At 37.6% G+C, this 25,621-nt stretch overlaps 3 protein-coding genes and 1 pseudogene across 3 annotated transcripts; all 4 read right to left on the bottom strand.

Annotated features, from left to right (window-relative positions):
• Nucleotides 1-1,048: 1,048 nt before the first annotated feature.
• LOC146163837 (elongator complex protein 1-like) lies at nucleotides 1,049-5,461 on the bottom strand. Its single transcript, XM_083382671.1, has 2 exons — nucleotides 1,980-5,461; nucleotides 1,049-1,799 (listed from the first exon to the last, which is right to left on the bottom strand). Exons 1-2 carry the CDS (start codon nucleotides 5,424-5,426, stop codon nucleotides 1,266-1,268), a joined length of 3,981 nt encoding a protein of 1,326 aa, XP_083238797.1. The 5' UTR covers nucleotides 5,427-5,461; the 3' UTR covers nucleotides 1,049-1,265.
• Nucleotides 5,461-6,114, bottom strand: LOC146163836 (tubulin-specific chaperone A pseudogene; annotated as a pseudogene).
• Nucleotides 6,115-16,411: 10,297 nt separating this feature from the next.
• Nucleotides 16,412-20,077, bottom strand: LOC146163835 (elongator complex protein 1-like). The gene is made up of 3 exons (XM_083380603.1): nucleotides 18,683-20,077; nucleotides 16,631-18,259; nucleotides 16,412-16,474 (listed from the first exon to the last, which is right to left on the bottom strand). Exons 1-3 carry the CDS (start codon nucleotides 20,075-20,077, stop codon nucleotides 16,412-16,414), a joined length of 3,087 nt encoding a protein of 1,028 aa, XP_083236729.1.
• A 237-nt stretch (nucleotides 20,078-20,314) lies between these two features.
• Nucleotides 20,315-20,740, bottom strand: LOC146163834 (tubulin-specific chaperone A-like). The gene has a single exon (XM_083382673.1). The coding sequence runs from the start codon at nucleotides 20,714-20,716 to the stop codon at nucleotides 20,399-20,401; it is 318 nt and encodes a 105-aa protein (XP_083238799.1). The 5' UTR covers nucleotides 20,717-20,740; the 3' UTR covers nucleotides 20,315-20,398.
• Between the last annotated feature and the right edge of the window lie 4,881 nt (nucleotides 20,741-25,621).

Below are 25,621 nucleotides of genomic sequence, written 5' to 3'. Positions count from 1 at the left end.
ACAGCCGCAATTGCACCTGTTTAAAGTAAACCAGTGCTTCTCAACTTTTTTCCGCAACGGCCCAAACGTTAAGCGTGATTAGAACAATGACGCATTGGCGACCTTATTTTCTTCACTGAACTTTTTGTAAGCGAACAAACATAGCACGTTAGCATTAATGAGTCCGAATTTAATTACCGTGAGTTACTATTGCTTTCCCCATTTTTGTTTTAATTTTGAATAAATGTAGCTCAGAAACAATCCAAATAAATCTAACCATATAATACTATACTACAGTTGGAGACCCAACAAATATAAATGGCGACATATCTTTGGGTCGCGACCCGTGGGTTGAGAAACACTGCGTTATAAGTAGTAGCGTACAATAACCTATATGGCGTTTAGTTAATAACATATTTTTTTCTAAATAATGCTCACAAACCAATAAAGAGGATTGCTTTACAATCAATAATAATTAATAAAAATTGATATCATGTTAGTTTCGTAGCCTAATTGGCCAGTTGACCTTGACTATTATCTCCAGTTGTCTTTTGTTTCATTTCTATAAGTTGTAACGGACTGATGAGCTTGTAGTTAGAGCGACACCTACCGGATTCATTATACAAGGATAAGCATAAAAGATCATTTTAAGACTGTATTTGTGCTAATTCTAAAATGTAGGTAATACCTTACAAACATTTGCGCCAACATAGATGCGATATAAAATGTACATTTATGTATCTTGATTTGTAATATCAGAATGTATGTTTAGTCTGTGCTGGCGTTTAATTTAAAATAATTTTGTAAACTAATCACATTTTATTTTTCTACGGAAGTGTGAAAAGAACGTTTTCTAGTAAAAAGTTAGCATTTCGGTACTTCTAGGTTGTCGAAACTCTAAATGTTAACATTACATTTATTTGGTGTTTTCAACTTACGTTAAGAACCTTTAGCTTTCTAACAACAAAAATAACCATAACATTAATCTCTGTTTCAAAGTTTATTTATTACAACCGCGTACCCGCAATTCGGAAGGAGGAACATTAAAAAAAAATAAATGGTGAAATTGCCTAGGAAAAGCATGGTGAAATTGCCTACGAAATGGAACTGTGATATTTGTATTGGCAGTAAACGTAGTTTTGCGGTTAGTGTTACCGACCGTCAGGCGAGCACAAATAATAAATCATTAAACGTGGCTCTTCATGGTGCTGTTTAAACCCCCTTCCTCCGCACCAAGCCACGAACTTGCGCAAACCCAGAAACAACACCAAGAGACAGAAACAGTATCACGTGGCGTAGAGGTGCATGCCGATCCTCAATTTGGCGTCGATTTTCGGTGGCAGGAAAAGTTCGAGGTCGGACAGCTTCATCGTTTCGCGAACGACTGCCGATCGCGTGGCCAGAATGCTGTTAACAGTCGACTGTGGACCTGTGCCTATCTCTTCGGGATCAGGCAGCGTCCAAATCCGCGGGCAGACCTTTGAGAAAAGCTCCATCGTGGATTGGAAGAGGTTCTGCAACGCCGAAGCTTCCTCGTCCAGGTAGAACAGAGCGGCGTTGAGGATAAGATCGTTGACGTCTTCCTTGGAAGCGAGCGCGTGTTTGGCAATGTTCTGTAGCGCCTGTAGAAGACCCTCCTCCTCGAAACGAGATCCTTCCCGGAGAGAAAACTTGCTTCTCTCGTGCTTCCTCCTTGTCTTTGCGCTTCTTCCGGATGACCGGCTCGAGTTGCTCCCCTGGCTGGACGAGGTGATGGTGCTTCCGAAGTCGGAAGCGATGTCCGAGTCAAGATCGCCTTCTCCGTCGCCGCTCATCATCGCCTGTGCAATTTTTTTTAAATTTAACTGCAATTTCATTTAAACAGTAAATTTAAAAAAAAAAATAAAAAATTACAAAACCTACTTTACAATGTTTTATTGTTAAAAAGCATGCTTTTGTTACTTATCAGGGTTGTATATTTACTATTTTTTTAAGCACAAGAATTAAAACGTTAAATATACCATTAAATGTTGTTCCTTTTTTATCTCTCTGACTTTGAGCAGACGCGTGTAGTGTCGGTCAAACTGCTCCCTGTACGATTTAAAGTTGGACACAAACGAATTCATGAGATCGCACATGGCGGGAATAACTAACGAGTCAGCTAGTTCTTCTTGCTTGCTGGTTTGTATGAGACGAAGCGCATCAGCCCATTTGTGACCTTTAACCAGGACCGATATTGCAGTCTCGTCATCTTGTGCTTCGCGAGATAACACAGCAGCTGCGTCCACAAAGTTATTCTTTACCTCCAGTCTGTCTGCGATTGCACGTGCAACAGCAACATATTCGGCTGGTGTGTATTGAATGGAAGAAGCACAATTTAAGGCAAGTTGCCAATTACCGGACTCAGTAAAACACTTGAGGGCTCTTTTGCGCAATTTACATCGCATAAGAATAATCCCAGCCTCGTTGTACTTCTGCTCGGACGCAAGGTGGTCTGCATAAATCTTACATACCTCTTTGTATTGTGACGTAAATCGGCCAAATGCTGCCAAACCTTCTTTGTACAGTTGCTGGTTTTTGATCAGATCCAAGCACTCTTCAAACTTTTCCGGGCATTTAGCAAGGTATCCCAAAGCACTCGAATATTTTTTTAAAAACATGTCAATTGAATAATTACGATAATTTTCTTCCATGTCTTGTAGGCTGTTAAGGAAAGGTAAGTATTCTTTTGGGTCATCGTTCGAAACTTGTGCGACCATAAGAGCAAGTGTCAGGTCATGTGTTGCCAATGCTTCCTTGTACAGAATCCTTGCATCCACCATTACATGCAAGTGCTGCAAAGCCCTGCTAACAAGTTTACTTCCAGGATCTAGCGAGCTCTTTAAAGCTTTCACATTTGTAAGAGCAGCGTCAATTTCTGGTGTACTCTTTCTCACATGAGCTGTGAGCATTGACAGAAAATACTTGTTATCATCCCTCTGGGACAGAATCGACAATACAATGTCACAAATCGCATCAATCTTGCTTGTATTTGTTGCTAGCAAAGACACCGTACCGCCAGAGGCCCCGGAATAAAACTGTGAGTATAATGTTTTGGTTACATCCTCCTCTCGTAGGTCACTGAGGAATATGTTTAAGTGATCAGCTGAGTCAAGAGAGCTCACAAAGTCACCAACTTCACTGCAGAACTTTGCAGGGTTGTGATCATAAAGCAAGTTCATATTAATTCTGTGTTTCCGCATAATGATGAAGGCCTTTTGGTATTCACTTTTGTTAAGAGTTTGTTTTAAAACAGCTAACACCAGGGCTCTGGGGTGTATCATTTCTAAATTACCACGGGGCATTTGAAGAACCACCTTTGTGTCCTGCGGAGTTACAGTTACAATGGAAGAACCCCTTTCCACAGAGCGTGGAATCTCTGTTACTACTAGGGTGTTGGAAACACTTTTTGTGGTTTTTGAATAAAGCTTTTGCAGTTCACTTAATGAAACATTTCTAGAAATGGCCACAAGTTTATGTGAGCTTGTCGTCAGTAAAACAAACCCACTGTGAACTGTGAATGAAGTGCACTCACTGTTAATCAGGGTTTCATTTAAATACAACTGACGTTGAGGGGACAATGAAAGAATTCCAATATCTACCACACCAGTCTGAGTGTCACAAAAGGAACAAGTTCGCATTTTTGGACACATATTTCCCAGGATAATAGGATTTTCAAAATACAGTGAAGTGCAATTTGGAGAATCGACATTGGAAGAAAAATGAAAAATGTGGCCCAAATTAGTTTGATAGACTACATGCCATGTATCACTGAAAAATGCATTCATTTCAACAACAAATCCATCAGTAACTAATATTTTGCCACATTGAACATTTTTATTGTTTAAAGAGCATATTAAGATGTGATCAAGATTGCTAGAACTTGCCGCAGCAATAATGGTGGTTTGGTCAACCCAAAGTAAGTGGCGAATTGTTTGCCATTCAAATTGGACATTATTTTTGTCAAAACAAAAGACAGACCTTAAAGATAAGAAGGAAATATTTGCAGAAAATCCTTTTCCACCAGCACAAACCATTTTTAAAATTGCCTCCTCTGACTTTTCGTTCTCACCATGGTCGAATATAAGTAACTGTCCTTGATTGTTTAAAACTGCAACATTGCTATTTGTGGTGAGACAACTTGAAAAACAAACAGCAGTTACTGGATGTTTCATTTCAAGCTGGTAGGCACACATTGGCGGTGGAACGGACATATGTTTGAAAGGAGTAATCTTAAGAATGCTTCCGTCTACAACTGCTACATAAGAAGGATCAGTACAGGCTTCTTTTTTTCTTGACAAGCAAACTGGTTCCTCACTGCTACTTATTTCGCTACACCATTTATAACAATGGCATTGTCTGTTCAATGTTAGTACATGAAGTGTCAAGGAATCATCAAAATCCCAGCTGGCATGAGCAATATCCTCAACATACTCAATACTCTGCTTGAGAGTCCAGTGGTAGTTTGAGCAGTACCACAGTTGCAAATATGACTTGGAAGTTTTAGCCATATCAAGTTCCTTTGCAACCACCAACAGGACAGTTGAATCAGAATTCCAGACCAGGTGAGTGACTTCAACTTGATCTTTCTCAAAAGGAAGGGTAAATTCACCATGCTGAAGACCGTTTAACTCAAAAAAGACAACATCATGACGATGAGCTTTTCTTTGGGTGGAAGCAATTAAAGCACCTGCAGGCTTCCATGTTAGAGAACTTTCTAACCCCACAAGTTCTTCTCCAGTGTATTGCAGTTCGCCTTCTCTATTCCATATTCTGATTATTCGCTGTCCACTTGCAGTACGACTACTGATGGAAAAATACTGACCATCTCCACGCCATGCAACTTTCGTAAGATTGTCATCTCTTAAACAATTACTTTTTTCAATATCATTATTTGCTTCTGGATTAAATTTTCCCACAGAACCCTGAAATTGGGTTTCCTTGCTTCCCCAACCCACATTTACAAAGCTTCCATCGCCAAATTTGTCACTTTTAATTTCAATTTCAAGTATTGGGTCTAAGTCATGAGTCATTAATACTGCACTATCACGGTCAGTTGTAAAAATAACAATTTCTTGGTCCGGACTCCAAAACATTCCTGATAACTTGCAATCCAAAATACCACCGCTTTCTACCGATTGATCCGTTGTATTGCAAAGGACAATTTCTCCATGCTTTAAAGCCACACATAGTTGTTCTTCCCCATACATGAACTGCATTCCAACAATCTCAAGGCTTTCACAATCAATTTCATACTGAGATTCACTCAGATCAAAGTAATGCAGTCTTTCCCTTGTTAAGGCATCATAAGTTTCTATTACTTTATGGTCAGAGACAAAAAACTTTGAGGTTTCATTGTCATTTGTATAAAGAGAGGCTCCATGCAAAACTTTAAAGCTTTCCCGATGAAGCAATTTTAAGTTCTTCATAGTCAGTTTACAAAGAATTAGATAAAATATTAGATCTAAAATTACAAAAATCACAACAATTAACGAATCAACAAACACTGATCTAATATAAAAATCAACTGTTTTTCTGCATTCTACTTTAATACATGAAAAATAAAAATTAGTAACATGTTCAAAAACGCCTTATGGTATAAATAACTAGCACTTGATTTTTCTAACAGATTTAAATCGTGTAAATATTCAGAGAACTTAAAGTAATGATGTATCCCAAAACGAAAATATTGTTTTAAATCACAAAGGTTGCAACAATTACAACAGCTGGAAACAATTGATAAATCTTTGCAGAGTATGACATTCTTAGTTCTGTACGTCCAAGAGCACAGCTTTTGCAGTCTGATACACTTCGTTGTCTTTCAACTCTTCATTTTGGTCTACAAGGTTTGAAAGCTCTTCAATTGCAGCAGCAAGTCTCTTGCAGCAGTCAGGTTCCATCATTTCTGATTCTTGCAGAACCTCACCTCGCTTTTTGATATCATATTCATCCTGTCCACTTGCTTTCATTTCCTCGATCTTTTTTCGTATTGATTCCGCCTCCTGTTTGTACATTATTTTTTCTTTTGCTATTCTTTTGACAACCCCGGTCTTGATCTTTATTTTTTTCAAAACAGCTTCCATTGTTTTTGTTTATCTGAAATTTAACTAAATATATTTTAACTAAAAATGAAAATTAAAGTAACACATATATTGGTTTAGGTAAATGTTGAAATAGCTTGATGACAACAGTTTTTTGACTTGGATTTACCTAATAACGCTGTTTCAATAATTCAACATGTTGAAAATAATGTCAACCTAGGCTGCAGTTCATGGAATTTCACGCCAAGATCTCTCACATTAGTAGGAGCAGAGCGATTTATTTGGTGAAAAACGCCGTAAAATGTGCTCACTTGCAAAAATTTACACTCAAATTTTTAGGCATGCAAATTTGAGAAATAATGTTGTTCCATTTTCAGCTGCTTACATTTTTCATGTTTTGTTCTCGCCCTGGAAATGATTATATAAATGTACATTGTCAATTTATTCTTAGATTTTAGTTTTTATTTGACAAGTAGTTTGATTGGAAACGATGGACGTTGCGTTAAGATGTTTATGCAGCTTAAAATTGCACAGCTGTTACAATTTGCGCAGCTCTAATACAGTTGCCCTGATCAGGTGGAAACCATGGTTCGCCTGAAAACAATGAGGGCGACTGAAGGTTAGCGTATTTACTATTTAATTACCTTGTTGCAGCTGAACGCAATTTTTTTTAGGGGTATGGTAGAAAAACTGTTTTAAATACTTTGGAAGTTTCACTGCAGTGTTAACAATTTTGGCACTCTTTCACTATTGTACGTGAAAAGTTAAGCAAAAAAAATAATAATAATAATACCGCATACCACAACGCATATTGTTTGGGTTAGGGTGCGGGTTAGCGTTTGGGTGAGGGTGGGTCAAGTAATATTATGTTTATTATTAATAATAACTTGACCCACCCTCAACCAAACGCTAACCCGCACCCTAACCCAAACAATATGTGTTGTGGTATGCGGCATTTGAAGAAATTTTTTTTTTTATTAATTTTTACGTACAATAGTGAAAGAGCGCCCAATTTTTATAGCAGTTTCGCGAAACAATCTTAACAGATTTCGGCGCTGGTCTAGAATCCTACCACAGTTCTAAAATCAACGCACAAAATTTGAGTTAGGGTGCGGGTTAGCGTTTGGGTGTGGGTGGGTTAAGTATTATTATATTCTTTGTTTAATAATAATACTTGACCCACCCTTACCCAAACGCTAACCCGCACCCTAACCCAAGTGGTGTTTTGTTGTGGTAGGATTCTAGACCAGCGCCCAGATTTCTAACTTCGGCGCTGGTCTAGAACCCTACCACAACGTTAAATTAATTATTAAGCAATGCACAATACGTGGGTTAGGATGTCGGTTAGTGTTTGGGTGTGGGTAGGTCAAGTAATATTGTTTAACACTATTACTGGATTCACCCAAATCCAAACGCTAACCGCCACCCTAACCCTAATAATGTTCGTTGTGGTAGGATTCTAGACGAACGCCCTAACTTCAATTGCGCTTACGCCAGTTGAGTTTATTTACACCAAAAGAATTTTAGCAGCATTAACTAGATTATTAGAAGTTACAAGCATGCATAGCTCTGCTTGTTAAAGTTCCTAAGCCAACGTTTTTCGTCAATAATGGATAATCTCGACACTAAAAATACGAAATAAAATAATTTTTAATTATTTTAAAATATAAAAAATACATTATAAAATTTGATATATAATTTTTTTTTGTTATGTATCCCCTAGATAAACCTATTTATTCTAACAAAACCACAAAATTAAGAACAAACAAGTTAACGTAGTTAATAAAATGTATCATTGGATTTTAACTTGGTACTTTCCTAAAAATTAAACTTTAAACAAATATTATAATTATTTTTGGATTTCTTTGATTTATCGTTCTAAAGCAAAATAATTTATAGTGCCGCAATTTTTTTCTGTATTCTGGTGATCCTGCGATTCGTAGCAGCAAACCAATACGCGATAGTTTTTTTAGTAAAAGCAAAGACGGTTTATAACGTTCCTGTTCAGGTTTGGTTCGACTCGCTGTAAGTAATATGCAATAATTGCGGCCCATGTCTCGTATCTGCGTTTTTACCTTTCTAATCGACTAAGTTTCATGGTAGGCTAAGGTAGGCCTACCTCTTATCTAACTATTTAACCGTTTTATTTTCCGATGTGGTGTGCGTCGCTTTAATGAATAATTAAATAGGCTCATCGGGAATGACAAAGAATGTTAAAAAAAAAGCTTTTAGAAATTGCCTTGAATGGGCATTTTAGGAAATAACTGGATCATTTTCCCTTTCAAAAAATTAGGATTTTAAAGAGACCAATTTGCAGTACATAGAATAGTACGTGACAGAAAGATTCCTCAGAATGGACCATGCACCTAGTCAAAGATTAACCTTTGACAAACATCAACTTCAGCTACTTCTTGCAGTAGCATTGCAGGTGTAACTAACTTCATCAATTGATTGAACGCAAAGCTTTTTGAATTGAACGAAGAAAGAAAAGAAAATTCTTTATGTATGAGTTTAAAGAAGGTAAACCTCTGATTGTGACTTCGGAAATGAAAAAGGACTTCTGGGAAAATGGTTACATTATCATCAGGTAGGCTAAAGCAAGCGTTCACAGGCAACCACTTAGAAAACAGTGACGGCACTACGCGTTTTAAAACCCTTGGATAAAATCAATAATAGTGAACTTTAGAGGCGAATCTACTATTATCGCAATTGTTTTAGCTCAATCTTATTGTTTTGCTCAATCTTCCGCGCGTTGCAGCCAAAAAAAAACACAACTACGTAGGTTGCGGGTGCGAATCCAGGGGGAACGTGGCCATGGCCCCCTCAAACTGTACGTTTCGCCTATCTTTTACGTAAATGTAAAAATTTTTAGCGCTTCGAGCGAATCCTACATTTCTAGTTTGTTTAACCCGATTTTGAAAACCGTAATATAACGGCACTTTTTCGCTTTGTGTGAATCGATAAGATGTTTAATACAGCTTTTGTATTAAATGTAACACCTCTCCAGTTTATTTCATAGCAAACATAAGTTCTATGGTATCCACTGTAGGCTACACACACGCAAAACAAATATTGTTACGTTTAAATGTGTCAAGGAAGTGGTTGTAAATTGTGGTGCTTTACACAGCCGTACTTCATTCCCTAAGAAAAATGGCCATAATTATGAGGAATACCCCCTCATAAATTTTCGAATATTTTTCTAATAAACGTTTTGTATTTAAGACCAGTTTAACGATAAGTGCGTTTGGACAGGATTTCTCAATCCTGGCGCCCGGCCCACTTTATAAGTAACGAAACTACTTGGAGATGTTGTATCCCAATCCAAAAAACCTTATCTTTGAAAGTCGACATATTCGGCCTCTGTTTAGGAATTTACTGACCAACGATGAAGTGAAGAAACTGCATAAAAGTCTTGAGGCTCCCGACTCTGCGTTGATGGCGCAGTCCTACCAGCAGGACGACGGCGACGGTATGGACGTGGGCATGGTGCTTTGGAACCACCCCGGCAATGACTTGACCGGGATGATCAACCGCTGCGAAAAAGTGGTCAACACCTGCCAGAAAGTGAGTAGTGCCTCGCGGCGATCGTCAGTTTAACGATGACGAGAAAACTTACCTTGAAATTTTTGAAACCGTCGAGTGTATAGGGATGTCCGGTGATATCGGGTCGCAACCGATACCTGATGTCAATTTGCATTATCGTTACTCGCACGATACTAGGGTGAGATCGGTGGCGATGCGATGCCAAATTAACGTATAGGGATTTCAGCCTTGATTTGCGATAAAACGCAATTTTGAAAGGCAAATGTATTAAAATAATTGGAGGTTAACAACTGGAGTTAACTGTAAACTTTTTAATTCTAAGACAAATTTGGGCCCATTAACCTGAAAAAAGGGCTTTGAATGGTTAACACCTGCAAGAGAGTGAGTAGTGCCTCACGGCGAACGTCAGATTTGCGATGACGAGAAAACTGCTTTTAACTGTTCGAAGCCGTCGAGTGTAGGAATGTGCTAAACTGTAGGATCGGAGCCGATACCCGATGACAATTGGCAGTACCGGGACTCGTTCCATACTATAGGGTGGTATCCATGCCGATGCGGTACCAAATCAACGAAGGATTTTTAGCCATGATTTGCGATTCAACTTAGCGATTTAAGTTCGAAAGGAAAATTTATCGAAAATAATACGAAGGCAAATTTTTGCCTATTTACCTGAAAAAAAAAGCCTTTGAATGTTTAAATTTTACTTCTATTGATAAAATTTGAGCAGGGGTGTGGAGTCGGACTCGGGACTCGAGGAGTCGGTTTGTTTTGCTGAGGTCGGCTTCGGGACTCGAGTAAGACCACGTAAAACTGTAAAACTACTCGAGTCCGACATGCGCATGCGCAGTACCGAATTTTAAAACTGATATGGCCGCCAACTGAAAATTGTAAAGGTGAAATAGCATATGATGGAATATTTTCCAACTATATATTGTATGTGAGTGAATTATACATCACCCTTATAAGTGGATTGCTGAATATCCACGTTATTTTAGTTACGTAAATTGGCGGAATACCAGCTCTAGAGTCAGGGCCGGACTCGGGACTGGACGAAATCGCACATTTGACCGGAGTCGGACTCGGGTTTAGTTTTTTCCCCAGAGTCGGTTATTTTTAATTATTTTTAGTCCAAAATATCGGGTATTAGTATCAGAATAGTACATTAAGTATCGGACATCCCTATAGTCGAGTGATGGTGCCATTGTTTATTAGGTTTTCAGTTAACGTTCTTACGACGTACATTGAGGCGCTGTTCTGTTTTGCAATGCTAAATGTGGCCCTTTTTCTTTGCCAAGGTCCTAAATAGGTGTTTAACCCTAAATTGTTTTTTGTGCACCATCGTTTTGTTCGTAAATTACTATACGCTTATAACTAGATGGTAATTTATTTTTTATATGAGCTTTGTAAAGTAGTTGTCGTTAAAGAAAACCTTTTTGTACTTGCCTGCAATAAGAATAACGACCCCTAAAATTGGGTTTTCTAAATTTGAACATTTATTTCAGCTGATGGATGGCGAAGTGTATCACTACCACACCAAAATCGTCATGAAGAACCCCAGAACTGGAGGCCAGTTCCAATGGCACCAAGATTATGGGTAAAACAAACTTGAACAAAATCTAGCGTAGAACAACGTTTCCTAGAAAAGCTGACCTGATACCAAATGATGTCCATTACTATAGTGAAACAAGCAAAATTAGTCAAAAAAATGTGCAGATGTTATGTTTTTTGGGTTGTTGACAAAAAACTCTTTAGAGCTTGGAAATTTAGTTACTCTTATTGGTAGAATGCCATTTGAAAAACAAACACCAAGTGAAAATGAGTCAGTTATATCATAAATTTTGGCTGGAATGTTTATATTACTTTGCTATCGGACGGGCACCGTTACTATAGCCTACCACTGATAAAAATGAACTTCCGTACTTGTATAATGCACAGATACTGGTACCGCAACGGCATGCTGTTTCCCGATGTAGTGTCCGTCACGATAGCGATCGACGACATGGACTTGGGCAACGGCTGTCTCCAGGTTCTGCGTGGCTCGCACAAACTTGGTCGAGTCGATCACGTGAGAAGCGGCGACCAGGCGGGAGCTGACATGGAGCGTGTTAACGAGGTAGATTGTGATAGCAGGGGAAAAAAGTAACATTTTGATGCAAGGTTAAAGCGCAGTAAAAGTGCGGTATGCGGGATCGGCAATGTTTGCGCGAAAATCGGGATTTCGTTGAGAATTGCCTGTTTACATATACAACTTGTATTTTATTACAAACCGAACCTGTGAACTTTTAAACTTCCTGTGGACGTCATGTTGCATCGCTATTGAATTTATTGTTAACTTCCTGTATTTAAATCCTAAAAAGTCTTTTATGAGTCTGGCCGCTTTGAAAGCGGAATTTGAGTCATAATTAGCTAAATATTTGAGTTTATAGCAATTGAGTATCCAGCACTTTACAACTCAACATTATATATTATGACAGAAAAGCTGATTTTGAATACCCGTTTACGCTAAACTTACAACTAACCGATGTTAGAGAAAACATAGATCAATATAGAATGGATACCCGGGAACCGCATTACTTTTTCCGATACCTAAACTTTGCAAGTCTTGACGCTTAACCGAAAGAGGCGTTTTTTTGATAGGCGGCTAAGGTGCTCAAGAAAGACGCAGTGGTGATGAAGGCAGGCGATGCGCTGTTCTTCCACTGCAACTTGCTGCATCGCAGTGACCAAAACAAGAGCGACAGGCGACGGTGGGCAATGACTGCTTGCTACAACAAAGCCGATAACGACCCGGTTGTGGACCACCATCACGCCAGATACACCCCCCTCAAAGTGGTAAGGATCGTCAGTGTTGAAACGGTTTTGGGTTAATAACTTCACTTAAGTCACTGTTTTTAAGTCAGTTCGGTAAAATGACATGACTTGACCTAAGTATGTTGGGCAAATGACTTGATTTGGACTTAAGTCATTAAGTGTTTTCATTTAACATGATTTCATAAAGTTGGATTAGTCTCCTCAACTTACGGCTTGGTCTGGGACTTCATATTTGTGTTTCTTTCCTTTTTTTAAAGATTACTTTATTCTAGAACAGTGGTTCTCAACCTACTTTCTTTCGTGGCCCATTTACGTTGCAAAAAAATTATGTGGCCCAAATATTTTTATGAAAGAAAAAACTTTAAAATAGCTTTAGAACAAAACACAGCAGAACATATTTCAAAACAGATCATTTATTCAACCGTGCATTAGTGAGATACTTGCGGCTGAACAATAAATTTACGTTCCTTTTTAATTCCTCCCCAAGCCACTATGAAACTAAAAAGTGAGCCATGGCCCACTGTTTGAGAACCGCTGTTCTAGAGTTTATATTGCTACGAAATGTGGCTAGCTTTGGGAGTTTGGTTCCTATTTTGTTTTATAAACTGCTGTTCAACTTAGATTTGATGAATGTTAGTTTGCTGTGAAATGAAACGTGATGCTTGAACACGCATAAGAGAGTCCTATATTGTCAGATATAATGGAATTTTTAATATAATTTGGAAGAAATTTGGATGTTTGTTTGTTTGTTGATTCTACGAATTCACCAAGACCCGGGAGAAATTCGTGTCTAAAACGCCATAATGACGACATCCATATTCCCCGTGGGCTACAGAATTTAAAATGTCAAAGACTCTCGAAATTGGTCTCTTGTAAATGAATATACCGGTAGTAGCTTAGCTAGTAATACTAAGGCTGTATTCCTTTAGGTGCCGAACTCCGCCATCATGGCATGTGAGAATTTCAACGATGTGTCGGGAAAGTGGTTCACCAATCCCAACAAGTCAAATCCCGACTATTTGCCGCCGAAGAGAAGAAAAGTAGAGAAATAACTGCTATTCAAATAAATTTGCTTGAGATCATGGAGTAAAAATCATGGTGGAAGGGATTAATCTGCAAAGCAAAGGCAATCAATCTATTTACAATGTGTTTTTCTGCGCGTGATATCCTAAGTTCACATATAGAACCGGTGCATTTTGGCAAGATTTGTTGTTAGAAATGTCTTATATAAATAAAAATGCCATTAAAACCGACAGGAAGCTGTTTCGTGGAAGTTTAATTTCTGAATCTGTTGGCGCACTATTCCAACAATAACCCTTTCAGAAATTATCCTAACTGACTGCTGTAAACAACTTATTACATTAAGAGCATGAGTATTTAAACGACCCGTTTTATAAGAAAGGCAAATATAAGATGTGTTTCTAGTTTTAGGTTTTCTAGGATAGCCACTTTTGACTTTTCTAGAGTAAAAAATTTACAAGTAATATTTGAGCCTGTTCTTCCTTTCTAAGTAAAATATTATTTTATGCTCATAGATAGGTTTACTATGCACCCCCGGTTCAAGCGGAACAGTCGTGGATTTTGGGCTTAGTTCTGGCGTCCAGATGATACCATAATGTCCCGCTTTTTAGTCAGCCAACATTTTTTATATATTACACGGTTAGAGGTTGGCTGTGCTGGTCTGATTTGCTTGATGAAAAGTGTTACCTGATGTACGTTTTTATTTTCTTGCGTTAGATGTAACTGTAATTGTTACGTTAATATAACATGTAATTGTTCCAGTGGTTTGCTTAATTAGCTGGTATTAGTGTGCTAGTACAGTGGTCTTCCTTTTTAATAAGCGGCCCCAATTTAAACAATATGAAATGAGAATTTATATTGCGACCCCATATTGTTTTCGGTTAGGATTAAAAATATTTTAAATGATGCTGTAATTACGTAACACTAGCGAATATGCGTAAATTATACACAATTTCAGAAAACTGTGGCTACAGATTTGCAACAAAATGATTGCCTTTAGGAAGTTTTAGTTACATATGAAAGAAGTTTTAGTTACGCATCATTTTAGGAAGTTTTAGTAACGTATGAAATTGAATTTAACACACGAGTAATTTGTTTCAACAATATATCACATCCAGTGTGATCAGACTTGGACAACTAGATTTATTTTAGCTTTTTAAAATTAGATTAGAATTAAAATTAGAGAATTTCAGTTTTTCTAAATTAGATTAGAATTAGATCATTTTGAGTTTTCTCAAATTAGATTAGAATTACCGAATTCTTAAAAAAACGAATTTGAACTAGAATTTAAACTAAAATTACATTTTATTGTTCACAATCAATTACATTTAAATCGAAAAGTATTTTAATAGGAATGTGCATGTCAATTATGTGTGTGCTAATTTTTAAGCATTTTAGCATAGCATTTGGTTTTTAGTCCGTGAAAATTACGTTTCAACCAAAGAGTTTGAATTCAAAATCTTTGTTTCCACTAAGAGACTAAAAATGTCGTTGGACAAAGTAGGATATTTGGTAAAATCTGAATTAGATTAAAACTAGAATTAGAGCACACAAGTAATTCACAAATTAGATTAGAATTAGAATTAGCCGCATTTTGCTCTAATTCATTGAATTAGAAAACTAGAATTATCTAGTTGTCCAAGTCTGAGTGTGATAGTTGCATAGTGTCCACTAGTGTTTGCAAATGCGGCTCCACTTTGCATAAGCATAATCGTCATACTCCATTTCTCAAGTCAAGTCATTTAAAAACAACGAATTAAGTGCACTAAGCCAAGTCATTACAGCACTGATTTTATACGTAAACCTATAACTATACCATACGTTTGCTCATAATGTATTTTCGTAATGTGACCAAAGTTATGAATCAATAACATTATTAAATTTCCTACTGTAGGCCAGGGGTTCTTAAACTAATAATCGTCATACTCTAAACGATTACGATGTTTCGATTTTAATGTGCTCGTTGCGCTGAACTACGCTTCACAACGCCATGTGGTTAAAAATGGAATGAGTGCCTTAATAATATATTAGACCAGTGGGCAGTGGTTGTTAACCTTTTTTCATCCGCGCCCCCCTTTGGTAATTTTCCTATGCCTTGCGCCCCCCTACGAAAAGCAATTCGTCATTTTCTAATTAAATATCACTTATACAACATTAAAATGGTGAAGGGTATTGTTGGTCACGTGAAGCGCGAATAGTTTTATTTGGTTGAATAGGCTAAACCTTAATTCAGGAGGCTTTTCGCATTTGGCACAAAACAAATTGCTCGTGCTCGACACAAGCTGATTTTGACAAACGTGTTGTGAGGGCATTGACTCCACAGTTGTAAGGCTGTGATGTCGAGCGCAAAAATTAAACCTTGCTTTATCGTATTTCAAAAGATGCGACGACACACAATAGAAAAAAAAATACTGCTAAAACGGCAATACTGCTAAAATATGGATAAAAAATAGTTCGAAAGGTGGATAACTTTTATTGTTTATCTATAAGCAAAACTGCAATTAAATAGGGCAGTTATACCTTCAATGATATGTGTATTACTAATAGACAGAAAACGTGCAATGGCACTTAAAGAGACTTTGTGCTAAAAAAATAAACAAAACTAGAAAACGGAAGATTTGCGCGGAGCGCGAAAAAAACCTTTGAGTAATTTACTTTAACGATTTATATACGCAATGCGTTTAGCTGCATCCGCTATCATAATTAGGAATATAAAGTGCGCTATTCGCTGCGCTAAATCAAAGAAACCTATTTTTTTAATTTCGCGTTATTTAGCAGCTCTTAAGAGCTTAAAACAGCAATTTTATGTAGAAGGTGCACTCAGCAACGTTTATTAGTGTGACGTCGTTGGAAAGAAATACATAAATTGTACTAAATCCGCAGGAATATGATGAGTTATGGCGACCCCACTTGGGGTCGCGACCCACAGGTTGGAGACCACTGTGCTAGGAGGTGTTTTGTCCCTGGCTATAGGATTTCAAAATAGTATTAAACCATTTCTAAAAATGAAAGCCTTCTCCGTCGCCGCCCATCATCGCCTGTACAACTTTTTTTAAATTTAACTGCAATTTCATTTAAACAGTAAATTTTATAAAAAAATAAAAAATTACAAAACCTACTTTACAATGTTTTATTGTTAAAAAAGCATGCTTTTGTTACTTATCAGAGTTGTATATTTACTATTTTTTTAAGCACAAGAATTAAAACGTTAAATATACCATTAAATGTTGTTCCTTTTTTATCTCTCTGACTTTGAGCAGACGCGTGTAGTGTCGGTCAAACTGCTCCCTGTACGATTTAAAGTTGGACACAAACGAATTCATGAGATCGCACATGGCGGGAATAACTAACGAGTCAGCTAGTTCTTCTTGCTTGCTGGTTCGTATAAGACGAAGCGCATCACCCCATTTGTGACCTTTAACCAGGACCGATATTGCAGCCTCGTCATCTTGTGCTTCGCGAGATAACACAGCAGCTGCGTCCACAAAGTTATTCTTTACCTCCAGTCTGTCTGCGATTGCACGCGCAACAGCAACATATTCGGCTGGTGTGTATTGAATGGAAGAAGCACAATTTAAGGCAAGTTGCCAATTACCGGACTCAGTAAAACACTTGAGGGCTCTTTTGCGCAATTGACATCGCATAAGAATAATCCCAGCCTCGTTGTACTTCTGCTCAGACGCAAGGTGGTCTGCATAAATCTTACATACCTCTTTGTATTGTGACGTAAATCGGCCAAATGCTGCCAAACCTTCTTTGTACAGTTGCTGGTTTTTGATCAGATCCAAGCACTCTTCAAACTTTTCCGCGCATTTAGCAAGGTATCCCAAAGCACTCGAATATTTTTTTAAAAACATGTCAATTGAATAATTACGATAATTTTCTTCCATGTCTTGTAGGCTGTTAAGGAAAGGTAAGTATTCTTTTGGGTCATCGTTCGAAACTTGTGCGACCATAAGAGCAAGTGTCAGGTCATGTGTTGCCAATGCTTCCTTGTACAGAATCCTTGCATCCACCATTACATGCAAGTGCTGCAAAGCCCTGCTAACAAGTTTACTTCCAGGATCTAGTGAACTCTTTAAAGCTTTCACATTTGTAAGAGCAGCGTCAATTTCTGGTGTACTCTTTCTCACATGAGCTGTGAGCATTGACAGAAAATACTTGTTATCATCCCTCTGGGACAGAATCGACAATACAATGTCACAAATCGCATCAATCTTGCTTGTATTTGTTGCTAGCAAAGACACCGTACCGCCAGAGGCCCCGGAATAAAACTGTGAGTATAATGTTTTGGTTACATCCTCCTCTCGTAGGTCACTGAGGAATATGTTTAAGTGATCAGCTGAGTCAAGAGAGCTCACAAAGTCACCAACTTCACTGCAGAACTTTGCAGGGTTGTGATCATAAAGCAAGTTCATATTAATTCTGTGTTTGCGCATAATGACGAAGGCCTTTTGGTATTCACTTTTGTTAAGAGTTTGTTTTAAAACAGCTAACACCAGGGCTCTGGGGTGTATCATTTCTAAATTACCACGGGGCATTTGAAGAACCACCTTTGTGTCCTGCGGAGTTACAGTTACAATGGAAGAACCCCTTTCCACAGAGCGTGGAATCTCTGTTACTACTAGGGTGTTGGAAACACTTTTTGTGGTTTTTGAATAAAGCTTTTGCAGTTCACTTAATGAAACATTTCTAGAAATGGCCACAAGTTTATGTGAGCTTGTCGTCAGTAAAACAAACCCACTGTGAACTGTGAATGAAGTACACTCACTGTTAATCAGGGTTTCATTTAAATACAACTGACGTTGAGGGGACAATGAAAGAATTCCAATATCTACCACACCAGTCTGAGTGTCACAAAAGGAACAAGTTCGCATTTTTGGACACATATTTCCCAGGATAATAGGATTTTCAAAATACAGTGAAGTGCAATTTGGAGAATCGACATTGGTAGAAAAATGAAAAATGTGGCCCAAATTAGTTTGATAGACTACATGCCATGTATCACTGAAAAATGCATTCATTTCAACAACAAATCCATCAGTAACTAATATTTTGTCACATTGAACATTTTTATTGTTTAAAGAGCATATTAAGATGTGATCAAGATTGCTAGAACTTGCCGCAGCAATAATGGTGGTTTGGTCAACCCAAAGTAAGTGGCGAATTGTTTGCCATTCAAATTGAACATTATTTTTGTCAAAACAAAAGACAGACCTTAAAGATAAGAAGGAAATATTTGCAGAAAATCCTTTTCCACCAGCACAAACCATTTTTGAAATTGCCTCCTCTGACTTTTCGTTCTCACCATGGTCAAATATAAGCAACTGTCCTTGATTGTTTAAAACTGCAACATTGCTATTTGTGGTGAGACAACTTGAAAAACAAACAGCAGTTACTGGATGTTTCATTTCAAGCTGGTAGGCACACATTGGCGGTGGAACAGACATATGTTTGAAAGGAGTAATCTTAAGAATGTTTCCATCTACAACTGCTACATAAGAAGGATCAGTACAGGCTTCTTTTTTTCTTGACAAGCAAACTGGTTCCTCACTGCTACTTATTTCGCTACACCATTTATAACAATGGCATTGTCTGTTTAATGTCAGTACATGAAGTGTCAAGGAATCATCAAAATCCCAGCTGGCATGAGCAATATCCTCAACATACTCAATACTCTGCTTGAGAGTCCAGTGGTAGTTTGTGCAGTACCACAGTTGCAAATATGACTTGGAAGTTTTAGCCATATCAAGTTCTTTTGCAATCACCAACAGGACAGTTGAATCAGAATTCCAGACCAGGTGAGTGACTTCAACTTGATCTTTCTCAAAAGGAAGGGTAAATTCACCATGCTGAAGACCGTTTAACTCAAAAAAGACAACATCATGACGATGAGCTTTTCTTTGGGTGGAAGCAATTAAAGCACCTGCAGGCTTCCATGTTAGAGAACTTTCTAACCCCACAAGTTCTTCTCCAGTGTATTGCAGTTCGCCTTCTCTATTCCATATTCTGATTATTCGCTGTCCACTTGCAGTACGACTACTGATGGAAAAATACTGACCATCTCCACGCCATGCAACTTTCGTAAGATTGTCATCTCTTAAACAATTACTTTTTTCAATATCATTATTTGCTTCTGGATTAAATTTTCCCACAGAACCCTGAAATTGGGTTTCCTTGCTTCCCCAACCCACATTTACAAAGCTTCCATCGCCAAATTTGTCACTTTTAATTTCTATTTCAAGTATTGGGTCTAAGTCATGAGTCATTAATACTGCACTATCACGGTCAGTTGTAAAAATAACAATTTCTTGGTCTGGACTCCAAAACATTCCTGATAACTTGCAATCCAAAATACCACCGCTTTCCACCGATTGATCCGTTGTATTGCAAAGGACAATTTCTCCATGCTTTAAAGCCACACATAGTTGTTCTTCCCCATACATGAACTGCATTCCAACAATCTCAAGGTTTTCACAATCAATTTCATACTGAGATTCACTCAGATCAAAGTAATGCAGTCTTTCCCTTGTTAAGGCATCATAAGTTTCTATTACTTTATGGTCAGAGACAAAAAACTTTGAGGTTTCATTGTCATTTGTATAAAGAGAGGCTCCATGCAAAACTTTAAAGCTTTCCCGATGAAGCAGTTTTAAGTTCTTCATAGTCAGTTTACAAAGAATTAGATAAAATATTAGATCTAAAATTACAAAAATCACAACAATTAACGAATCAACAAACACAGTGCTAATATAAAAATCAACTGTTTTCCTGCATTCTACTTTAATACATGAAAAGTAAAAATTAGTAACATGTTCAAAAAAAATAACTAGCACTTGATTATCTAACAGATTTAAATCGTGTAAATATTCAGAAAAGTTAAAGGAATGATGTATCCCAAAACAGAATATTGTTTTAAATCACAAAGGTTGCAACAATTACAACAGCTGGAAACAATTGATAAATCTTTGCAGAGTATGACATTCTTAGTTCTGTACGTCCAAGAGCACAGCTTTTGCAGTCTGATAAACTTCATTCTCTTTCAACTCTTCATTTTGGTCTACAAGGTTTGAAAGCTCTTCAATAGCAGCAGCAAGTCTCTTGCAGCAGTCAGGTTCCATCATTTCTGATTCTTGCAGAACCTCACCTCGCTTTTTGATATCATATTCATCCTGTCCACTTGCTTTCATTTCCTCAATCTTTTTTCGTATTGATTCCGCCTCCTGTTTGTACATTATTTTTTCTTTTGCTATTCTTTTGACAACCCCGGTCTTGATCTTTATTTTTTTCAAAACAGCTTCCATTGTTTTTGTTTATCTGAAATTTAACTAAAAATGAAAATTAAAGTAACACGTATATTGGTTTAGGTAAATGTTGAAATAGCTTGATGACAACAGTTTTTTGACTTGGATTTACCTAATATAGCTGTTTTAATTATCCAACAGGTTGAAAATAATGTCAACTTAGGCTGCAGTACATGGCATTTCATGCCAAGATCTCAGTTGGGCAATAACGATTTTTGCACAACTGAGGAACAGAATCCTATCATATTTTATCCTTTTTTTCAAAATTTAAGTGTGCAATGTACTAATGGAGGTGTACACGTAAAAATATTTAAATAAATATTGGTGTGCACCTGATACAATGCATACAGGATGTCAACTGTATATGTATTAGATTGGAATGTTAAGCTTACGCGGGGGATTAACCCCTCACACAGTCACATTGTTAGGAGCAGAGCAATTTGTGGTGAAAAAACGCCGTAAAATGTGTTCACTCGCAAAAATTTACACTCAAATTTTTAGGCATGCAAATTTGAGAAATAGTGTTGTTCCACTTTCAGCTGCTTAAACTTTTCATGTTTTTTTCTGGCCCTGGCAATGATTATATAAATGTACAGTGTCAATTTATCCCTAGATTTTGGTTTTTATTTGATAAGTAGTCTGATTGCGGGTTGGAAAGTAAGGCCTGTTTTTATTTTAGTGCTCAGCCGTGGTCATAGCCGCGCAATTCGTGTAAAATCAACGTTAAATGCGGCCAGGCGCGAAAATCGCTCAAACGCGCAAAACTTTCGTCGCGCTAAAGGTTTTCACTATAGTACACCATTTTCAGCCGTGCAAATTTTACAAATAAGGTGATTACAGCCGCGCAAATTTGGACGGAAATGTTATTACAGCCGCGAAATTTCAAGCTGCAAAATCGTCTCCCCCGCGCAAAATCCAAAGTTTCCAATCTGGGTCTGATTGGAAACGATGGACGTTGCACTGAAAGATAATTATGCAGCTTAGCTCTAATGCAGTTACCCTGATCAGGTGGAAAATGTGGTTCTCCTGAAAACAATGAGGGTGGCTGAAGGTAAGCGGGCGCTCTTTCACTATTGTACGTAAAAATTAATAAAAAAAAATTTTCTTCAAATGCCGCATACCACAAAACATATTGTGTGAGTTAGGGTGCGGGTTAGCGTTTGGTTGAGGTGGGTCAAGTTATTATTAATAATAAACATAATATTACTTGGCCCACCCTCACCCAAACGCTAACCCGTACCCTAACCCAAACAATATGCGTTGTGGTATGCGGTATTATTATTATTTTTTTTTGCATAACTTTTCACGTACAATAGTGAAAGAACGCCGGTTAGCGTATTTACTATTTAATCGCCTTGTTGCAGCTGAACGCAATTTTTTTTAGGGGTATGGTAGAAAAACGGGCGCTGGTCTAGAATCCTACCACAGTTCTAAAATCAACGCACAAAATTTGAGTTAGGGTGCGGGTTAGCGTTCGGGTGTGGGTGGGTCAAGTATTATTATATTCTTTGTTTAATAATAATACTTGACCCACCTTAACCCTAACGCTAACCCGCACCCTAACCCAAATGGTGTTTCGTTGTGGTAGGATTCTAGACCAGCGCCGAAAAACGGTTTTAACTACTTTGGAAACCTAACTATTTATAGAGCAGTTTCTCGAAACAATCTTAACAGATTTCTAACTTCAATTGCGCTTACGCCAGTTGAGTTTATTTACACCAAAATAATTTTAGCAGCATTAACTAGATTACTAGAAGTTACAAGCATGCATATTGCATAGCTCTGCTTGTTAAACATCCTAAGCCAACGTTTTTTGTCAATGTTGGATAATCTCGATACTAAAAATACGGAATGTAATAATTTTAATTATTTTAAAATAAATAAAATACATTCTAAGATTTTAAATATAATTTTTTTTTGTAGTACATCCCCTAGATAAACCTATACATTCTAACAAAACCAAAAAATCAAGAACAAACAATTTAACGTAGTTAATAAAATCTATCATTGGATTTTAACTTGGTACTTTCCCAAATATTAAACTTTAAACAAATACATAATTATTTTTTGATTTTTTTAATTTATCCATCTAAAGCAAATTAATTTATAGTGCCGCAATTTTTTTTCTGTATTCTGGTGATCCTGCGCTTCGTTGCAGCAAACCAATACGCGGTAGTATTTTTAGTAAAAGCAAAGCCAGTTCATAAAGTTCCTGTTCAGGTTTGGTTCGACTCGCTGTAAGTAATATGCAATAATTGCGGACCATGTGTCGTATCTGCGTTTTTTACCTTTCTAATCGACTAAGTTTCATGGTAGGCTAAGGTAGGCCTACCTCTTATCTAACTATTTAACTGTTTCATATTCCGGTGTGGTGTGCGTCGCTTTATTGAATAATGGGCTCATCGGGAATGATAAAGAATGTTAAAAGAAAAGCTTTTAGAAATTGCCTTGAATAGACATTTTAGGAAATAACTGGATCATTTTCCCTTTTAAAAAATTAGGCTTTTCAAGGGACTATATTGCGGTACATAGAATACGTGACAGAAAGATTTCTCAGAATGGACCACCTAGTCAATGATTAACCTTTGACAAACATCAACTTCAGCTACTTCATGCAGTAGCATTGCAGGTGTAACTAACTCCATCAATTGATTGAACGCAAAGCTTTTCGAATTGAACAAAGAAAGAAAAGAAAATTCTTTATGTATGAGTTTAAAGAAGGTAAACCTCTGATTGTGACTTCGGAAATGAAAAAAAACTTCTGGGAAAATGGTTACATTATCATCAGGTAGGCTAATGCAAGCGTTCACAGGCAACCACTTAGCAAACAGTGACGGCACTACGCGTTTTAAAACCCTTGGATAAAATCAATAATAGTTAACTTTAGAGGCGAATCTACTATTATCGCAATTGTTTTAGCTCAATCTTATTGTTTTGCTCAATCTTCCGCGCGTTGCAGCAAAAAAAACACAACTACGTAAGTTGCGGGTGCAAATCCAGGGGGATCGTGGCCATGGCCCCCTTTAAACTGTATGTTTTGCCTATTTTTTACGAAATGTAAAAAATTTAGCGCTTCGAGCGAATCCTACATTTCAGGTTTGTTTAACCCAATTTTGAAAACCTTAATATAAGAGCACGTTTTCGCTTTGTGTGAATCGATAAAATTTTTAATACAGCTTTTGTATTGAATGTAACACCTCTCCAGTTTATTTCATAGAAAACATAAATTCTATGGTATCTACTGTAGGCTACACACACGCAAAACAAATATTGTTACGTTTAAATGTGTCAAGGAAGTGGTTGTAAATTGTGGTGCTTTACGCAGCCGTGCTTCATTCCATAAGAAACATGGCCATAATTATGGGAAATACCCCCTCATAAATTTTCGAATATTTTTCTAATAAACGTTTTGTATTTAAGACCAGTTCAACGATAAGTGCGTTTGGACAGGGTTTCTCAATCCTGGCGCTCGGCCCACTCTATAAATAACAAAACTACTTTGTTACTGGAGACGTTGTATCCCAATCCAAAAAACCTTATCTTTGAAAGTCGACATATTCGGCCTCTGTTTAGGAATTTACTGACCAACGATGAAGTGAAGAAACTGCATAAAAGTCTGGAGGCTCCCGACTCTGCGTTGATGGCGCAGTCGTACCAACAGGACGACGGCGACGGTATGGACGTGGGCATGGTGCTTTGGAACCACCCTGGGAACGACTTGACCGGGATGATTAACCGCTGCGAGAAAGTGGTCAACACCTGCCAGAAAGTGAGTAATGCCTCGCACCGAACGTCAGTTTTACGATGACGAGAAAACGTATACCTTAAAATTTTTTAAACCGCCGAGTTTAGATGTCCGGTGCATTATCGTTGCCGGCACGAATTTGCTTTGTCGTTACCTGCACGGTACTAGGGTGAGATCGGTGGCGATGCGATGCCAAATTCACGTCTAGGGATTTCAGCCTTTAACTGATTTGCGATAAGTTCAAAACGTTAATTTATCGAAAATAAATACGAAGGAAAATTTTTGCCCATTTACCTGAAAAAAAACCTTTGAATGTTTAAATTTTACTTGTATTGATAAAATATGAGCATAGCAGGGGTGCGGAGTCGGACTCGGGACTCGAGGAGTCGGTTTGTTTTGCTGAGGTCGGCTTCGGGACTCGAGTAAGACCACGTAAAACTACCCGAGTCCGACATGCGCATGCGCAGTACTGAATTTTAAAACTAATATGGCCGCCAACTGGAAATTGTAAAGGTGAAATAGCATATGATGGAATATTTTCCAACTATGTATTGTGTGTGAGTGAATTATACGTCACCCTTATAAGTGGATTGCTGAACATCCATGTTATTTTAGTTACGTAAATTGGCGGAATACAGGCTCTAAAGTCAGGGACGGACTCGGGACTCGACGAAATTGCATATTTGACCGGAGTCGGACTATAGGGAGTCGGACTCGTGTTTAGTTTTTTGGCCGGAGTCGGACTGATGTTTAACAGACTCCGCATCGTTTTTTTTTTCTTAAATTTTTATTGTATTTAAAGTATACGCTTATAACTATAGTACTATAGATGGTAATTTACTTTATATAAGCTTTGTATTGTAGTTTGTCTTTAAAAAAAAAACTTTTTAGACTGCGCACGCAACCTGCAATAAGAATAACGGCTCCTAACGAAAGGTTTTTCTAAATATTAACACTTATTTCAGCTGATGGATGGCGAAGTGTATCACTACCACACCAAAATCGTCATGAAGAACCCCAGAACTGGAGGCCAGTTCCAATGGCACCAAGATTATGGGTAAAACAAACTTGTACAAAATCTCGCGTAGATCAGTTTCCTAAATGTGGTGCGTCTTAACTGCTGCATTAACAGAACACAGCAAAGAAGGTTGCCTTAGGTG

Source organism: Ascidiella aspersa, chromosome 2, assembly GCF_963924565.1.
Source record: "Ascidiella aspersa chromosome 2, kaAscAspe10.2, whole genome shotgun sequence".
Lineage (NCBI taxonomy): Eukaryota > Metazoa > Chordata > Ascidiacea > Phlebobranchia > Ascidiidae > Ascidiella > Ascidiella aspersa.
Note: the sequence above shows the minus strand (reverse complement) of the source record. Positions and strands in the feature narration are given on the sequence as shown.

What these genes read in the sequence shown, in the direction of transcription:
- LOC146163835 (XM_083380603.1), bottom strand. Translation starts at nt 20,077, where the DNA reads ATGAAGAACTTAAAACTGCTTCATCGGGAAAGCTTTAAAGTTTTGCAT. An exon ending in AGGAGGCAATTTCAAAAATG is followed by an intron (nt 18,260 to 18,682) that starts GTTTGTGCTGGT and finishes TGTGACACTCAG; the next exon opens with ACTGGTGTGGTAGATATTGG. An exon ending in AAAAGGAACAACATTTAATG is followed by an intron (nt 16,475 to 16,630) that starts GTATATTTAACG and finishes ATGAAATTGCAG; the next exon opens with TTAAATTTAAAAAAAGTTGT.
- LOC146163834 (XM_083382673.1), bottom strand. Translation starts at nt 20,716, where the DNA reads ATGGAAGCTGTTTTGAAAAAAATAAAGATCAAGACCGGGGTTGTCAAA.
- LOC146163837 (XM_083382671.1), bottom strand. Translation starts at nt 5,426, where the DNA reads ATGAAGAACTTAAAATTGCTTCATCGGGAAAGCTTTAAAGTTTTGCAT. An exon ending in AAAAGGAACAACATTTAATG is followed by an intron (nt 1,800 to 1,979) that starts GTATATTTAACG and finishes AAAATTGCACAG; the next exon opens with GCGATGATGAGCGGCGACGG.